Source organism: Melanotaenia boesemani, chromosome 3 (genome assembly GCF_017639745.1).
Source record: "Melanotaenia boesemani isolate fMelBoe1 chromosome 3, fMelBoe1.pri, whole genome shotgun sequence".
In the NCBI taxonomy this organism is placed as follows: Eukaryota; Metazoa; Chordata; class Actinopteri; order Atheriniformes; family Melanotaeniidae; genus Melanotaenia; species Melanotaenia boesemani.
In genome coordinates this window covers 35,826,747-35,845,274 of record NC_055684.1, presented here as the reverse complement: position 1 = coordinate 35,845,274, position 18,528 = coordinate 35,826,747, and the positions used below count along the sequence as shown (strand labels likewise).

At 37.8% G+C, this 18,528-nt stretch overlaps 3 protein-coding genes across 4 annotated transcripts in view; all 3 read left to right on the top strand.

The window, feature by feature from the left end:
* The window catches only part of ptpra (protein tyrosine phosphatase receptor type A), a 29,167-nt gene extending 25,456 nt beyond the window's left edge, over positions 1-3,711 (top strand). The window contains exon 22 of the mRNA XM_041980484.1: positions 108-3,711. Within this exon, the coding sequence (XP_041836418.1) occupies positions 108-182 (75 nt within the window). The 3' untranslated portion in view covers positions 183-3,711. The remainder of the gene's footprint in view (positions 1-107) is intronic.
* A 3,404-nt stretch (positions 3,712-7,115) lies between these two features.
* On the top strand, positions 7,116-8,166 carry gnrh2 (gonadotropin-releasing hormone 2). The gene is made up of 3 exons (XM_041980627.1): positions 7,116-7,244; positions 7,380-7,463; positions 7,605-8,166. Exons 1-3 carry the CDS (start codon positions 7,116-7,118, stop codon positions 7,641-7,643), a joined length of 252 nt encoding a protein of 83 aa, XP_041836561.1. The 3' UTR covers positions 7,644-8,166.
* A 257-nt stretch (positions 8,167-8,423) lies between these two features.
* On the top strand, positions 8,424-15,970 carry zmat1 (zinc finger matrin-type 1). 2 transcript variants are annotated; one of them, XM_041981097.1, is made up of 7 exons: positions 8,424-8,599; positions 10,808-10,914; positions 11,009-11,080; positions 11,332-11,464; positions 11,641-11,928; positions 12,322-12,412; positions 13,864-15,970. In XM_041981097.1, exons 1-7 carry the CDS (start codon positions 8,461-8,463, stop codon positions 14,822-14,824), a joined length of 1,791 nt encoding a protein of 596 aa, XP_041837031.1. In that variant the 5' UTR covers positions 8,424-8,460; the 3' UTR covers positions 14,825-15,970. The 2 variants fall into 2 exon arrangements, with proteins under 2 accessions (XP_041837031.1, XP_041837030.1); XM_041981096.1 differs by having other exon boundaries at positions 11,329-11,464.
* Positions 15,971-18,528: the final 2,558 nt, after the last annotated feature.

The following is an 18,528-nucleotide window of genomic DNA, read 5'->3' as shown; positions in this document are numbered from 1 at the left end:
AGTTTTATTTATATTCAAGGCAGACGTTGTTGCTTTGTGATTGTACTGCGGTTTGTTTTTAAAGCTCGGATTTACAGATTATTGACTTTTTTCCATCCCCTCCTCAGGAGCAGTATGAGTTCTGCTACAAAGTGGTCCAAGAATATATCGATGCTTTTTCTGACTACGCCAACTTCAAGTAGGGACCTGCCATGGGTGGATGGACATCCACACACACTTATTACATGCATAAGCGCGTATCAGACAACACACGTACATTGTCATGCAGAAAGCTGCATATTCCCCATCTGGTGGATCTCTCAGAAAGACTCAATTTTACTTGATCTGTGGATGGGAGGAACTGGCCCGCAGGAAAAGGGAACAGAGGTCTACGCCCGAAAGACAGGGCAGTGCAGTTGGACATAAAAAAAAAAACTGAGATGCCTTCTTGAATATTTTGTAATGATGTTAATACAGCCCTTCACCTTTTATTTGCTTTACTTTTTCACCCCCAATATGTATATATACTTACTGTGTTGCATTTTATTACATTGGTTTTGGACACAGTTTTGAGTCTGGCTGCATTTTCGAGTGGCACCTGTAATGTATTTTATTGGTATATAAAGATATATAAAAATATAAATATATAAGTATAAATAAAATGTTTTGGTGGCTAATGTGCAACATCAAGAGTCAAGATGAGGACGTTCGTGTTTTTTTTTTTTTAAGTAACTTTTTAGGGACAGACTTCAGATATTTTTGACTTTGCCTGAGCCTCGCTGCAGCAGTATGTGTGGTAGCAGAAGTTTCTAATTCACCTACAAATCCTGGGCTGTTTTCCTCTGCTGGTCATTCGCTGGTCACACAAAAAAAACTATCTTCAAGACATTTGCAGTTTAGCTTTGTTTCAGGTGTTCACAGGTCACTCACCTTGGGAAATCAAAATCTGTGATGTAGCTCATATTCTCAGGTTTTCATACACACACACACAACGACATGCCTAATATCCGGAGTCTTTTTTTTTTCTGGAATCTGTGTGTGTGTTTGAACCGGAGTAGAAGCTGGCAGACTAAACTTTGTGTTTTCACATCATTGTCTTCAGTTTGCAATGTTGAAAAAGTCTTTCGCTCGTCTAGTTCATGTAGCTCTGCAGCCTGAGAGACCAGCAGCTGTGTTTAGACTCCTAAAACAAGGAGGCTGTTTAACACTGCAGGGATCAGGAATGAACACATTCCTGGATTAAAACAGGAATTGAGGATAGTTTAAAAGATTTTTGTGCCCCATAAATCAGAGAATATAAGACCTCTCTAAAACCATTAGTCTGTTACAGTATGTAGCTGTGTCCTTTTCATTGACCAGCCAAACCAGAAACACAATCACTAATAACTCCATTTTTTTCATTATAGAAATCGGCTAATCCCAAATACACAGCATGTTTTACTTGTTTACAGACGTACGTCAGTGTTTCTTTTGGACTGTGTCAAGTATTTTTCCTCCGTGTGGGTCTTCTTTGTGTTTCCTGGGATTAACTGCCTTTTTTTTTTAAAGATCAGAATCACATCATTTCATCTGCCACTCCTTTAGAGAACAATGCCCTTTTTATTTTTCCAGATGAATACTGCTGCACAAGAGTTTCTTTTCATCCAGATGCTGTTGCTGACAGATTCCATAAAGATGGATGACTTGTTACTTTTATAGTGGAGGCCTGCTATGCCGTGTTTGCTCAGATTATTTCATCTTAATGGAAGTCCTGTGAGGACTGTTGACCTACAGTGTTTTTATTCCAGCCCAGGTCATTATAGAGGCCTCGGCCTTTTTGATTGTAATGAAAGATAAATGATGTCATTTAACCGCAGGGTCGGTCCTAATTTCAGCTCAGTCAACTCAGGAAATGACTGATGCTAGCAATGTTTAACTGTACTAATTGAACAAATTCACCATGAGGTTCTCTCCATGAGCGACTGTGGCTCCCACCAAAGTGAAGGTATTTAGATCATTTCCCTTGGCTGGAATTTAACTTCAGAGCCATCTATTTTTAGGATTTATTCAAGCGGTTTCAACCATTCTTGATGTAGACTTTAACTGAAAGCATATTGTTCTTATGCACAATCTACATTTCTCTAACACTCCCATATTTATTAACTTTTACTAAAGGAATGAGCACAATCAAATGTATTTATTGCAACCGTTATTAAAGATTACATGTGGAGCAATGAGAAAGGGCAATTGCATCAATGTTGATTGTTTGAACACTCATGCGCTATTTGCACCAAAAGCAAAGCCCTTAAAAAAAAGAAAAAAGGAAAGAGAAAAAAAACGGAAAGAGAAAAAAAACGGAACCAAATGAGAGTTGAGGTCAGAATGATGAAATGGTTTTGCATTTAGAACATGGAAGCTGTATGTAACTCCTCAGAAGCTCCTCCAGGTCTCAGAGCTGAAACTTGGCTGTTTGTGCATCCTCGTCTTCATGTCAGGTCTTCCTTCTTTCCAAAGCATCACAAGTGCCCACACTCATAGTTAAGTGCCATCAATCTCTTCTTTCATTTCCATCGCAGCTTGCTTGGTCTTTAATTGACGGGTGAAGAAGCTTAGCTGTGTGCAGCCTGCGCTTAAACTGCATGGGTTTGTTGTGCTGAGTCACAATGTCTCACTGCAGTTTGATAGCCAATCATGACACTGTGCCATCCGTGGAATGCTTTATGATTCAAGCTAAAAAAAATATTAAAAAAGTGCCTCATTGATAGGCTTTTGAAAGTAATTATTTCTCCAAATTTCCTTGAATTTGTGGATCAGCCATTGTCAACTGGGTGCATTTCCGCAGCTATCTTCTGAGGAGCAGTAATAAATGCTTTGTGTGAGACAAATCGGGGGCCAAGACCAAGACCGGTTAGCCATTTTTTTTATTCACATTCCGTTAAGTTGCATATATGTGAATCTCTTCATTGAGAAGATGAAACTAATACAGAGACTCGTGTCATTAACGTAGTGGCTTCATTTCATTCCATATCAATCGAATGTGAATCCATAACAAGTAATCAGTTGTGGGTTCCTAAATTTCGAGAAAACGTATAAATTAAAAATAGTTTCATATTTTATCATCAATAAAAAAAACATTTGTCTCCTTTTTTCTGGGAGTTCGGTCCCAGTGGAGTGTTTTGAATGCTCCAGAAAAATCAAAATCTTCTCAAAGTCTAAACAGAGAGACCACAGAAAACTAGAATCCAACGTCTGTCTTCTTGCCACCTTTGTTGTCCTTCTTGTCCTTTGTTTCCTCTCCAGCTCCATTCACTGCGGTCAACATGTTTCTTTCTTTCACTTTGTCTTTGGACCATTTTTCGCCGTGGTTTCCGACCCCTACCTGCCTCCCTTTGTACATAATGTAAGGTTATTTATATTTCATTCCTGCCTGCTGCCTTGCTTATTCTGCCCCATTTTTTCTTTTTTCTTTTTTTTTTTTTTTAACAGATGTATATTGAAGTGTATCGGGACCATTTTGAAATGTATTAGATGTTTTTGTTTTGGCCATCTTTAATTTGGTATAATTGTCTTACACAAATTCATTTTTTTCCCCTTTTTTGCTGAAGTTGGTTTCTAGTGTTTTGTTATTCAACATTTGAATATATGTATATATATAATTATATATATGATGAAATTATATATAATTATATAATGCCAAATGGCCTTTCTAAGCAAGATACTGTTGAAAACTTAATAAAGTGCTTGAGATTTTAACATTTGTTTGTATTTGTTTTCTTTAAATACACAGAATTACTGTTCTGTCACAAATACAATATAATGGTGTTTCAAGCTCATTATTGTGTAAAGTCAACCGAATACAGAAAAATAATTTGAATCATTGTTAACAGAAGTTTGATCATTTGGAGCTACACTCCAATGTTCTCAGGGCTTTTTTTTATTTAATTTGAGATGGGATTTTTAGATATTTCCTGTAGAATAAAAGTCAGGAAATACAGACCATTTTATTTGATAACTCCAGGCTATTCTAGCAAATTTTTAAATTAAATGCCATTTTTTACACATCAAGTCAAAATCAAATACGTTTATGGTATCTGGGACCCAGAAACTTGTTCCTCGACTGTTTGTCTCGGTATCATGGTACCTATACTTATGACAGAACTACAGAAAAAAACAAACCAATGCATTTAGGTCCATGTTTTATTATTTAAGATAACTTTAAACTTAAATAATGAATTCAAAATTAAATTAATGTCTTACTTGATTTAAAATACAGCAAGCAACCCTTGATGCCTCCCTGCAACCTCTGGAAAATTCACTGAAGTCCATCACTCACATAGCTGCTCATCAGTTAAGCCATAAAAACCAAGTATTGTTTAAGTGTAGCAACAATACTTCGTTTTCTACACCCAACAATTATCTGGGTATCTGCTTTATCCTCTTGAGAATCGCACTGCCTGGACTCTCATCTAGTTATCCAGTCTATTTATCTATTAGGGGGGTGGAAGCCTAGTGGTTAGAGGTTGGCCTTGGAGCTGGAGGACCCAGTTATAAGTTCCCGGACTGGCAGCATAAGATGAACTATTGTGGGCCCATGAGCTTAACTTCTACCTACATCCAGGATGTACCAAAGTATACACCCTACTGCTCCTTGTGCATCTTGGTATAAATAGGTAGGGTTAAATGGAGAGAAACAGTTTCCCAATTCGGATTATTAAAGTATACATTATTATTTTTACGAGCCCAGTTGTCATTCAGCTGGAGATGGAGTCCAGTGTGAACTGTATCTAGTGGATCAGAGAACTAAAACAGCCACGCATGCTCGTGCTAACACCTAAGATATGTGCCTTCAGACTGTGGACGGAAACCCATGCAGGAACATAGAGAATCCAGTGAAAGGTATCTGTCAGGAGCCTTCTCCTCCATATGTGTAACTGTGTCCTGTATTTTTTTAACATGTCAATGATCCTGCCAGTCAGTCATTAAGGGGAAGAGATGGAAACATTGCTATGTAGTCAGTGGATGAGGTCAAATTTCAATTCTACAAGACAGACCCTTTTTTTTTTTTTTTTTAAACATGGTGACTGCTCTTCTTTCAAGTATGAAACCAGGAATCATACCACGAATGTCAAATTCAGCCAATATTTATCACTTGAACTGTCTTGTCTTGCAAGACACCACTGTCATTATCGTCTTTGGAAAGAACAGCTCTGTATAGGGCCACCATAGTATCTGGAACTCTGAAAGGGAATTACCTTTCATTTTCTAAATCATTGACTCCCAACCTGTTTCCCTTGAGGACCCCCTTCAGCAAATACTAGAAAGCTGTAGTTTCATAAGCAAGATTCTCACCGTGAATTATTATTCTGGCAGAGTCCTGTCCTTCGAGACAGTCAAAGTAATATTAACAACATATGGTCTCACTTTTTCTATTTTTAATAGGAACAAATCTGCTCTGTGGTGTTTCTCAGACACATTTTATTAATAAATTGTTGCAGGAAAAGTCCAGCTTCCCATGAGATAGACATGAAGCAGTCCACCACTGTATCTCCATCTGCTCAGTGACCTCCCTAAAACCCCAGTACATGGATTAAAAAACAGATTGGATGCACAAAGTAGCCTTATGGATTTTTTTTCTACTTTTTAAAATTTTTGACAAAGGATACATGTGTTAAAATATTGTAGCAGATTTTGATGACGCCCACCCCTTAACCCCACCCGTCGTCCCCGTCATCCCCTTTATTCACTTTGGTGAACCAGATTATTTAAAAAAAAACAAAAAACAAAACTTGAACGGACAAACTTCAACTCCTCTGTGTGGATATTGTCTTGATTTTTAATCACAATGGCTTTGAATGGTCAAATGCCTCAGGGATCCCCTGTACTCTTAGGGGGACTCCCCAAAGGGGGGTCCCAGACCCCAGGTTAGGGACCACTGCTCTAATTGATAATGTCGTCATCTGTGACCTGGTCAGGAATTCATTGTGTTTTTTTTCCTCGTGTTATCAAGGCTACAGAATTTCTCCTCACTAAGAGTCAACAGAAGGGATCATGTGTCGTCATTGTGGTCAAATGAGAAGAAGAAATTAAGAAATTGAAGCTTTTGGGATTTACATAAATTTACTGTAAGAAATTTTTGAAAGCAGTTTTATCTGTAAAATGATTTATGTCTGTGTAGTCAAAATAGATTTCTAGATGTATTTTTGAGAGGGTGAACCTGTACAATCCAGAAATTTATCCAACACGGACCTTTTTTTTCTGTTTTCCTTATCCTGTATACTTCAGCATAACTAAAAGCTCTTTACATTTCAAACACTATTTAAAGGAGGATTATGTCCAAAGATGGGAAACCCCAGGATGTCAATGCTGTTTGCAGGTGATAATTGGAAATGGTTGGGTATCTCCACCTCTTGTGACCAGGGACGCTTCATTTAACCCTTGGGGTCAATGATGGGTGAGACATGTGTTGGGAGGGGGTTCTGGAGACTGGTACATATATCAGGGAGGAGGAGGCAAGTGTAGAGAATCTTTACAGAAATAGTTGTGAAACTGTGAGATCTTGAAGGCTTCAGCACCTGATCAACTTTACAATCAACTTCGAGCTCAAGCAATAACTTGAAAGAACTCCTGTTTTAACTAAGTTGTGAGCGCTGAGAATAAGGTAGGACATTTCCATGTATCTTTACTCTTAATTAAACTGTTTGTCTCCCAGTTTTATCTGACTTAAGATCTGATATTTCAATGTGAAGTAGTTTAAATTTACTGCAGTAATATTGGGGAAACAGTCTTTTTTAAAGGCAAACACAAGATAAAATCTCTAAAATTATGTTGCTGTAACTTTCTTCCAGATGCAATAAAATCTTTGGATGTTTAATTGGTTCTTTTCACACAAGTGTTTTAACTTTGATTTTTGTCAAACTAGAAAAATGCTTAGCAAACACATAGTAAAATATGTCAGTCCAAATATTAAAAACTACAGCATTATTGTGCCCTTTGCTTGTGTGTCTTGAAATGCAAATATTCTGATATTAAAAAAAAAAGCAAGATCAAAATTATATTTTCAAAATTCCCATAAGTCCGTGGGGTCAGTGATTAACTAAACTTACGATGTAAACCTACTGCAGACTAATATTCTGTGTCTGCTTTTAGGGAAGAATATCATGTCTCGGCTGGTTTTGCTGCTGGGGCTGCTTTTATATGTGGGGGCGCAGCTCTCATACGCTCAGCACTGGTCTCATGGTTGGTACCCTGGAGGCAAGAGGGAGACAGACTCCTTTGGAACATCGGAGGTCGGGATTAGTGTTTGCTTCACTGAGCATGATTTGGTCATTTATCAGGCAGTTCCACTTGAAACAGAAGATATGTTTTACTTGTTTATTGTTTCCTCATAGTCTGAACCTCACTTTGCTTTTTCTTCTTTTTAGATTTCAGAGGAGATTAAATTGTGTGAGGTAGGAGAATGCAGCTACTTGAGACCCCAGAGGAGGAATATCCTGAGAAACATCATTGTAAGTCCAAACCTTAATATCATATAACTCCTTATTCTCGCTGTATACCACATTTGACATCAAAATAATTTAGGCAGTACCACAAAACAACTATGAGTTGAGTGTGATCCAATTTAATTGTATACCATACTCTTTTCACAGTTGGATGCTTTGGCCAGAGAACTTCAGAAGAGAAAGTGACTACTTTCCACCTTTCACTGCTTTTCTATCCATAGCAACCATCCTCCTCAATATCTGTGTCTTGAAATTGTTCTGTGATCTTTTTGTTACATCTTACATCTTGTTGTCTGTAAATTTGTTTTCCAGCATTGAATTTCTTATCCTTGTGGCAAACAAATATGGAAATGATGGCCCCAAATAAAATGTCTATTTTGATATTAACCTTGTTACTCATTCATTTTTAAGTGTACAGAATTGTTTTGAAGGCATAGGCGCTGTGTAGATTGTATGGATGGAGTATAAAAAGGTTTAACTTTTACAAGCTGCAGAAGCAAATAAATAAGGAAATGAACAGCAAACATTGTCAGATGGATAATTAGAGTGGAAGAATACAACAAAAATACATTTAAAAAATCAGATTGTCAGGAATATAATACACTGGAAAATCACTAAATCCTCTGGTTTTCCCTGAATTAATTACGATTAACTGTTCTGATGTTTTGTGCGTCCGTAATAAATGTTCATATTTTTTGTTTTTATTATGTACGTTGGCTTTACCATATGTATACTTAATTTTCAATATATAAATGTGTTTTATGTACCTGGTGTTGTGTAATCATTTCTGCTTTACTTGCAAAAGTGATTCTTAATTGTCATTAAATTCCCCACATAAATTACATCCATTTTCAAAAATAAACTGTAGAATAGTGTTAAGATAAAGACAGGTACCGTCCTCATCGCTTTCGATAAGGGAACACATCTAAAGCTAGAGAAGACGGGGCAAACGCCCCGATTACCCTGACATTATTGCGCATGCGCTAAACAGCTAGGGAAAAGGATGGAGGATTCTAGCGTCTGTATTCCGCAAACTGCGGAGTCAGACCCCCAAAATAACACTGCCAGTACCCCTAACGCGGCTTCTGTCGTAGATCTTGACAAAGTAATAAACACTAAAATTGATAGTACTCAGGTTGAAGGTGAGTTGTGTCTAGAACGTGAAAATTCAGCCGTTGTGTGCCCTTAAATGCTGTGGCAGCATTAGCTGTTTTAGCTAACTGGCTAGCCAGCTCGTCCGAGGGAGCTAGGTAGCTTCTTAGCTAAACACGCTAATGTCATCTGTAGCTAATGTTTTAAAGGTACACTCGTGCAGGAAGGTGTTGACGTTATATCCCACCTAAGCTGTCTCATTACACTCTGGCCATTCTGATATTTAAATCATACTAAGTCGGGAGATTTCTCGTGTTCGCCTCGTTATTTGGTGTCTGCGAACTGGGTCCACAACAGCCTTTGACAAACCTTTAAAGAACAATTCCTGAAAGTGGTTAGCGTTATTTGGCTGAGCAACGTACTGCCTTTTAGTAGCAGAAAGGCAAGACAACCTCAGCTTATCACCATAGTTTAAAATAGGTTCCCCATTTGTATTAATTAGGTCAAAACATGATAGCGAAGCAATACACAATCTATTAGCAAACTTGGGTGCGCAAGGGTACACGTAAGCTGTTATTGTGAAGGGCGTTCTCTCATACTACTAATAATCAAGTTTAAAATAAACAAATGTTCATTAGGATTAGACTAAAACAGTTGTACCTACACATTGTACAAACACATACTTTGAGACACAATTTTTTTCTTTTGCTGCCACTGTCTACTATAATGAGACTATCATTTGGTAAGTACAGTTTTAAATGTATCGGCAGATACGGATATATCGTGTTTTACGTGGAGCTTTTTTAGATTTCAGTTCTTCGTAGACTAAATGTCGCAAAGTATGTATAGGAAATTAAGGCATTTGTACACTTACTGCCCTATTTTCTTAGTTATCATATGCCATCATAGTTATTTTTATGTGGTGAGGAGTTATTTAAACAAAGTCACCAAATATTTTTTGAAACTCAATTTAAGGTAATCGGTTTAAAGTTTAAGAAGAAAAAAAGGTTATAAAGTGATTTGATGGAGAAATTACATCTCCAGTGACATTTCCATCTAAAAAATAAAATGCATCTACTGGTCATAACCTATAATTAGCTAAATATGTGTATATTTGTTGCCTCCAAGAATCAGCAGATTTAATAATAAATCATCATTTTATTTATCAATGCCATATAAATACGTCTGAGAACAGGTGGAAAAGTGCATTCTGGTTTGTTTTTTTGCAAGTACCTCAGAGAAATTGCTGTTCTCATAAACATTTACATTTTTCTCTTCAAGCCGTTGGCTCAACGTTTGTAGTTAATATTCACAGTAATCTGACACAATACTACGTGTTTTTTTTAATACTAATGTTTGTGTTTTATTAGATAATGAATATTTACTGCGCCTGGCTTTGTCTGGAAAAGTTGTCAAATTTTTATGCCAGCCTCAGCACAGTGATTACAAAACTTTACTCCTGATCAGAATTCCCCTAAATTTCTGTTAGAGGAAAAATGTGTATTTCTACCTGATAAGAGTTAGTATGACATATTAAAAGAGAATAAGCACAGTTTTCTCTAATTCCCTCTTTATTTATTTATTTATTTTCATTAAATTCTGGCACATTTGTGATTCCAGGAGTACTGTACAATATCTTTATTAGGAATTACAAAATGGATGCAGCATTAGCAAAACATGAACACACATCAAGCCTTGAACAAGGAGAAAAGAGACCAAAAAAAGAGCCATATTTCATGTTATCAGTGCAGTGTTTTGTTTAGTTGCGCTTCACATGCCATTAAAGCGTCCTGTTACTTAAAAGCCACAATGTGAACAGAATTTTTAAATTTAATTTTAGCTTATTACAAGTTGTGAACATAAAAAGCTAACCTTAGTTTATCTTGTCCTGATAAATCATTTTAGTATTTGATATACTAGTTGTGGATTAGTGCCTTTTTTTTATAACTACAAATTTAAATGAGCTATTTTGACACTTTTATTAAAGAAGCTGTTTTCCTTTTTTATATTCCAAAACTAATGTCCAGAAAGACAAGAAATAATAAACACATTAGACACGAGCAGTTTTTAGCTTTTGATCTTGTTGCTTCTTAGCAAAACATGTTTAAACTTTTTATTATTTTTTTTTTTTGGACAAAATCAGTGTTTCTTTGCACAAATTTACTCACCATCTGGATTTAGTTTCAAAATTCATTGTCCTTTTATTTGCTCATAATTCTTAAATAATCTTCCTGTTTATTCACTATTCTGTGACACAGGGGAAAGGAGTGATGAGGAGCTACTAAAGGGTCTCCTCACTGACAATTATTGCCATGTGTGTTGTTCTGAGCTGCTATTTGAGTCTCACCGCCTGTCTCACTACAAGGTATGCAGCACTTTCCAGGCTCTTGGTTTTGTTAACACAACAAAAGTTGGAGTCTTTGTGATAACGCCTCACATACTGTGTTCTCTAACTGCAGGGAAAGAAACATGCTCAGAAAGTCAGGGTATTCCTAAATGCTGTAAGAACAGAGAAGGCCAAGGGATCCCAGGTCAGTTCTTATTTGGAGATTTTACTTCTTACTTTGGGAACAATCATTTTCTTAAAATATGACACGGTTTAATTAAGCAACTAGTTCCTTCCATAATATATTTTTTAAAAGCATATGTGGGACATAAAGAAACCTTGTAAAAATGTATAATCTTTTTTTTTTAAGTAAATACTTTATTGTTCTCTGCTTATTTATTTAGTTAAAAAAGAACTGTCTGTCTCCAGTCTGACGTCTATTCTTTTTTACAGCAGACTATGCCTAATGATAAAAACCGTTTCTGTGAGCTGTGTAACATGGTGTTTAGTTCCCATGTCGTGGCGAAATCACACTATGAAGGCAAAGTCCATGCAAAAAATCTTCGTAAACAAAGTCTTCATCCACCAGGCAAGTGCTCGTTGTGTGACTAATAAGTACGGCGGTGATGTGGATTTTAATATTTACAGAATAGCAATATATTTTGTTGACAGCATGATGATTCCACTGTGCTTTCAGCTCTGTTTAATGTCCAGAGAGTGAACAGAAATAAAGTAGACATTCATCATTTATCACTAAATTTACAGACAGAGACCCAGAAGCATGTACTTCACCAAGTCTCACTCAGGATCCGGACAAATTTGACCAGAAATCCTCCCCAGAGGGTGACACGGAGCTTTGTGTGGACCCAACAGATGACTCTGCTTCCCCTAGCACAGATGTTGCTCTCACGGATCCTAAAAAGTACTGCTCCCTTTGTGCTGCCTCCTTCAACAATCCCCAGATGGCCTTCCAGCACTACAATGGACGCAAACACCAGAGGATTCAGGCGAGACAGGACTTGCTCAAAGAGCTCGGAGAAGATGTGCAACAAGGTATCACGGGATCCTGCACTTCAGCAATAAAAGTACATTTTATCTTAAATATGTTAACACATTATATGAACATAAACATAAAGGAAAACAACAGCAAAAAAAATGTCCAAAAACCACCAAGCTATCTCAAATATAATCCGATATTTGATCTGGGTAACCCCCTTAACCATGGAGACTTTGTCCGAGCAGAGGCTGCAGATAAATAACAGATAAATAACAGCTTAGAGTTTCAGTGAGTGACTGTAGTTGATTTGCACAAAAATGATTTTGCATGTCTTCGTTGAGAAGACTTGGAAACAGGTTAGGAAACAGCTAGAAATAAAACTAAAATACAATAAAGGAAATTTGATGTTTTATGCCATTATACGTTTTTTCTGCACCTTTTATCTCCAGCCAGCTACCTAATGTGTCATATGTGTGGTGTGCTCTTACACTCTGTGGAGACGTATCAGGCTCACATGCAGGGTAACAAACACCAGATCAGGTAAGAGAAAACTTTTCTCACACACATTCCATGTTTGCTGTCATCATGTGATTTTTCACTACAATTCACCCAGCCTTTGCAGAACATTTACACATCACTTCATAAACCTCCAGACCAGGTGTTTGACACAGGTTGGCAACTCTTTGCTGGTAATCAGACTGCTATTAGCACGGTATGATTACAGGGGAATTGCAAGTATCTTGTCAGATGGCTCCAGCTTTCTGTTGTCCATCTGCTAAGCTGGACTAAGGGGAAGGTGTACCCTAGCAAAAAAAAAAGTAGGTTATGCAGCATTAACAGTAAAATAATGTTTTATGCCTCTGATTAATGTAAAGTGACAACCCAGTGACAAGGGGAGCGGTCCTAAGTCATATTCTTAATTTCAAAGCATTAGCTTACATTGTGCAGTTAATAAAGATCAAAATGAAACTTGAGGTGGCTCTTTACACATCAAGCTGACACTGCTGAATCAGGTGAGTGACGACAGCACCATTTGTTTAATATAGTCCACTCTGTGATTCTGGCTTGATGTGTGTAAGCACATGCCATGGAGGGAACATGTTACCTCTGTTATTACCTTCCTTTCCAGCTCAAAGGTATCAGCAGCAGATTAGCTTCAACTCCCTGTCCAGCCTCTGTGCTTTGACATATGACATGGTGTGTGGCAAAGCCACGTCAGTCCCTGCTTGAAAGGCCTTTTTACGGTTTAATAATCAGTGAATAGGAGCCAAACCCGTTTTAAGCTGCAGCATTTAGTCCACGTCGATTGTGTTGATAGAATATCAGCATCATACCACTGTGCTGCTGCACCTGATCACTGTACAACAAGGTAACCCTACCAGGGGCAGGACATGATGTGTTTCAGACTTACTAAACTAATCATTTGAAATAGTTTTTAATTTAATTCAAGGATATTTTCTTACACTTTTTACGCTTTCCCCGCTCCTGTTTTGGTTTTTAATTTTCGAATGAAGGTACAGTATTAGCAGCTTTCAGTATTGAAAGTTCCTCTGATTTTTACTGTACACACAGTTTAAGTGGATGGTCATATTTTTTTCTGTCTGCTGGATGTACAAAATAGAAACGCTTTGAAATATTGTTTGAAATCTAAAAATAATTTCAGCCAGTTTATGCAGAGTAGAGTTACTGCTCCTCTGCATCGAGAGCAGCCAGATGAGGTGACTCGGGCATCTGGTCAGGATGCCTCCTGGACGCCTTCCTGGTGAGGTGTTCCGGGCACGTCCCACCGGAAAGAGGCCCCGGGGAAGACCCAGGACACGCTGGACGGACTACATCTCGTGGCTGGGATGGATGGATGGATGGATGTGGATGGATGGATGGATATGCAAATAGGAACCAAATTGTTTGTTTTTTGTTTACTTGCTAACATTTAACATGACTTTGACTTTCAACTCACTAAATAGTAATTCTGTTTCTGTGTTCCTGAGCAGGGAGAAGAAGATTAGTGACCTCTTTAAATCCCAACCAAAAGTCTACAGCACATTTGCAGATGAACTGGCAGATTACATCCAGGTTCAGAAGGCTCGTGGAATCACCCCAAAGGCCAATCAAGTTCTTCCTCAAGATGGCACACAAAAGGAGGATGCAAACAAAGAAGAAGAAAATCAAGAAGAATTAGCAGAGTGGGATATGATAGAAACAAATCAAGCTATCCCTTCCAATTCCAACCCTTCTCATATGTCCCACCCGGGAATGTGGCATCCTCCTTATCCGGGTCCACCCTGGCCACCTCATGGACGGGACTTCAACTGCCCTCCTCCCCTCCTCCAATGCTCAGTTTCCTCACAGTCCACCAGCTGGCCCACAAACAGCAGACGGCAAAGAAGACTTTCTAGTTCCTCCACATACACCACCTCCTCATCCACAACCCATTCCTCCGACAGCACTCTCACAAGTGACAGTGAAGCAAGTGAGCATAGGCCCAGAGAAAAGAGGAGGGTTCTAAGAACCAAGAGGGACAGAGGCAGGAAGGGAGGAGATGAAGTCTCAGAGAAGGGGGAAAGGAGGAAGAAACGCCGGAGGCAAGAGAGTGATTATGACTCAGAGGAGAAGGGAAGAGAGCAGTCTGTGGATTCAGAGGAGGAGGCAAGGAGAAAAAAGCTAAAAATTCATGGCAAGTGGAGACGACAAGAAAGAAAACACAAGCAGGAGAACTTTGAAGCAGTTAAAGCCGAAAGGCAGATGGAAACTTTACAGCCAGAACATACAGCGGAGGATAGAAATGAGACGGAAGTACATTTACAGTCTGACTTTAACATTGAGCAAAGTGACAGTGGACACGACAAGCCAACCAAACCCAAATACAGGAAAGAGAAGAAGAAAACAAAAGAGAGAGTAGACACTAGGACAGAGGAGGAGAAGCTGTGGGACGACTCTATTCTGGGTTGTTGAACTGGCAGGAGCAGCTGACCCCTGTCCTCTGAACTTTCCACTTTTTGCAAATATAAAATTATTAAAGAATCAAGTTAAATTATTTTACTTTTTACTATAATGTTAAGTAATATAATGCAATCCTTTTGCACAGCGAACTGTTGGCTGCGGCGTTTATACCTGTTCTTGTCAAATTATGCTTTAGTCTTATCGCATCACTGATTAACTGTCAATGAAGAATTTCTGCTTCTGCCAAGAATTTGATCAAGTGTAATCCTTACTGCGGTCTGTGGTTGGCGCTGTTGAGCTTCATTCAGAACATCAGTAAAAAAAAAAGTTCATAGATGCTGGAAGCTTAGTCATTTCATTCCTTCTGGACTTCTGGGTGCTTTCACTCACAGGTCCAAAGTCTGAAAGAAGGCTGTAAGAGATGTTTAAAGGGTCAACATATGCCGGATTTAGAGAATACTTGATGGATAAATTATGGGTGTGTTGCACACAGAGCAGCATATCACAAGCACAAAAGATGAGAAAGATTGTAGAGTGCTGAGGCATTTCCTTATTCTGCAATGAAGAGTGTGCATGCCAATATGTTGTGGATGTAGTTGCACATCCAAACAACACATGTGATGTTTGGGGTCATACAGGTGCACAGGTTGAAGTGAGTACAGATCCTCAGAAACCTCAGAAAACAAGTTTAGCATGACAAGTTGAACAAAGCTAGTTCACAGTACCTGCAGAAAAGGAAAGTCAATATTTAATCAGCTACGTTTGCAGCAGAAAAAATGTGTTTTTAATTTAAATGTAAATTCTTTTTTTGACTCCCAAGAATCCCCTCAGAAGAGTTTTACATGCAGCTCTGGGCATTTGAATGGTGCAGCAGTGTAACAGGCCAATCTGTTTGTTCTTTTGTGCACATCAAAGCTGCTCCTAGGAAAGCCTTTACACATTTTCTTTTATTTTAAATATATATATGTATATAATGAATTATCTTAATGTGCCTGATTTGCATAGTGAATACTGGACAAACTTGATAAAATATTCTACATTTTTCTAAGCTGTGAACGGAAGAAGGATTATAAAGCAGGGATTTGCACAAAAGAGTTTGCCATTGTGTTTAATAATTATTCAAAAGCTTACATCCTAATTACAGAGAGTGATGCTAAATCTAAATAAGAAAGTGGATGTGTTGTCTGCTACAGATGTCTTAGAGGTGTTAAAGTCAGATTCTCGGTAAGCCAGGTCTGGACCTGAGTTTAAACAAACTGCTGATGGGAACCAAACAAGGTCCTATATCTCTGACACAAAGTTCTGTGAACTGGATGTACAGATGGAGTGTTAGAAGTAAGAAAATGAGTAGAGAAATGAAATGAGAGGCAAACATCTCGGCTTTTGCTTGAAGCGTTGAAGCAGAGACCATCAAAGGCTTCGTCGCTCTGCGATGTGTAAAGAGCATCTCTGAAGCCCCCTGAGATCTCCTGTTTTCAAAGAATCCTGTGGTCTCGTTCCCTTTCTCGCTCGGATCTTCGACCCCCGTAGAGCTGTCTGCTGCCACATCCTCTCAATTTAAGGCCCCCGCCAGACCGTTCTTACCCTAACCTGTCATGCAGACACAGAAGAATCCAAAAACAACATTTATTTGATATTTAAAGGATCTTCAGTCTGATCAAGGAACTCTGTGGATGATCAGCGAGGCGATCCTAAAACGAAGGAGGTTCGATGGAGATGTCCCTTTTCATTTTGGGAAAACTGCGTTAAACGAACGTCCAGTGTCTCAGTTTGTCCTGTGAATGCCGCATACATAAATTTGGTATTAAAACAGTTGGTTTGATTCTCAGTTATGTCAGAACGGATCAGTTGTGCACTAATTTGAGATTTGATTATGTACAGATTAGCTGTTTATTGCTGGATTTTTTAAATTATTTTTCTTTTTGTTTTTTTTTCTCAGTAAATTGATGGAACTTTGGATCATTCAAAAGTTATACCAACGTGAAGATTTAAATTTTTAAACATAGTATTATAATTATTATCATACCAGTTTTTTTACTTGTTATTATCTAAGTAGTTTGTTTTTAAGTGTTGGACAATCATGTATTTAAGTCTTTTTTGCTTGTATTTGCCTCAGACCTATGATCCTGTGACACAGACTTACATGACAAATAGATTGTTTTTTTTTATTAAAGTGTATATTTAGTTAAGAAAAAGAAAAAAAATCAAACAAACTAAAAACCATTCATAATTGATTCATTGCAGATTATTTCTCATGTCTTTTCAAGCTTTGCGTTGAACTGCAGGATGAAGTTTACCTGAAACACGTCTTCTTTTTCACTGCCATGTAATGAAGACAGACACTTTTTAAAGCTGGAACTTGGGTTGTGAAAGTTCAATATCAATTTATTTATAATCCAAATTAAACAAAGATACAGAATATGAAAGCAACGTCCATTTCTAACCATCAAAGCCGACACGACATTCCTAAGAAGATGATTTTACCATTCATTTATCTTATTAAAGTTTTTGCTGAAAACATATTTAGCAAAAACTTATTCATGTGCAAAATCTTCACAGGCCTCTGTTTAAATCAGGGGTGTCAAACATATGGTCTGAGGGCCAAAACTGGCCCTCTAGAGGATCCAATTTGGCCCACGGGGTGAATTAGGTCTATATGAAAATGAGGTAAAAGAAATTAACAGCAGTTTTATAATAAAAGTAACCGTAAGTCCATGTGAGGTTGCATTTTTTTATGTTTAAATATAAAACATTTACAAGACAGACAACTTTATTTATTTTATATTTTTCTTAATCTCACTTCAGTTTGTAAAAGGTGAGTCAGTTCAGGTGGCCTTCGTTACTACACAGATATGGAAACGTACACGTCGACATTTAAAATAACTTCTAGATCTGGAAGACTTACTCTGGTTATAATGTGACATGTTTTATTTTTTCCAGAAACCTGTGATTAAACCTTGTAATTAATGTGTAAATGATGCAAAAAAAAAAAAAAAAAAAAAAAAATTGAAACTGCTGTTTCATCAATTTCAGGGTAATCGTATTTTTTCTACACTTATTAGTTCATGAAATGTAAACATCTCGATAATGTACTTGTAGTCTTTTGCACTAAAACAAAGAGAAAAATGTGACGTTTAAATTATTTACGTTATTTTGCTTTCATGTGACTGATTCAGCCTTGCATCACTGTTAAAAGAAGTTGTGCTGTATGTGGCCCCTGAACTGAAATGAGTTTGACTCCTGGTCTAAAAGCTTCCTTAACAAGCCTCTAAACACGTTTTCCACAAGACTGAACTTAAAAAGCTCTTTACATGCTGGTATAGTGAGTATTTAGAAGTAATGTGTAACAATGAGGATTAAAGTTTGTACTAGTAACCCCTCATTGCCGGGTAATATTTCAGTGTGCAGTTTATGCTGCATACACTGGTATTTCCCCGTCGCTCTGCAGTGAGGCATGATACAAGCGTGCATACATGCATGTAGGGCTCCGCTGAGCTCTAGGTCACGCACCTGGGCAGAGACCACAGCCCTGCAAGCTGCTGCTCAGAGAATATAACTTATTGTTTGATATGTGGCATCATGTCAACTCTCATAAAACTGTGCTACATGTCTTCAGCTGTTTGTCATGTGCGATACGAAACACTTTATTTTGTGTTTGTTGAACTGTGTGTTCTTCGCCTCTGATGAGAGGATTGTTGGGCACATGTTAGAGAAAC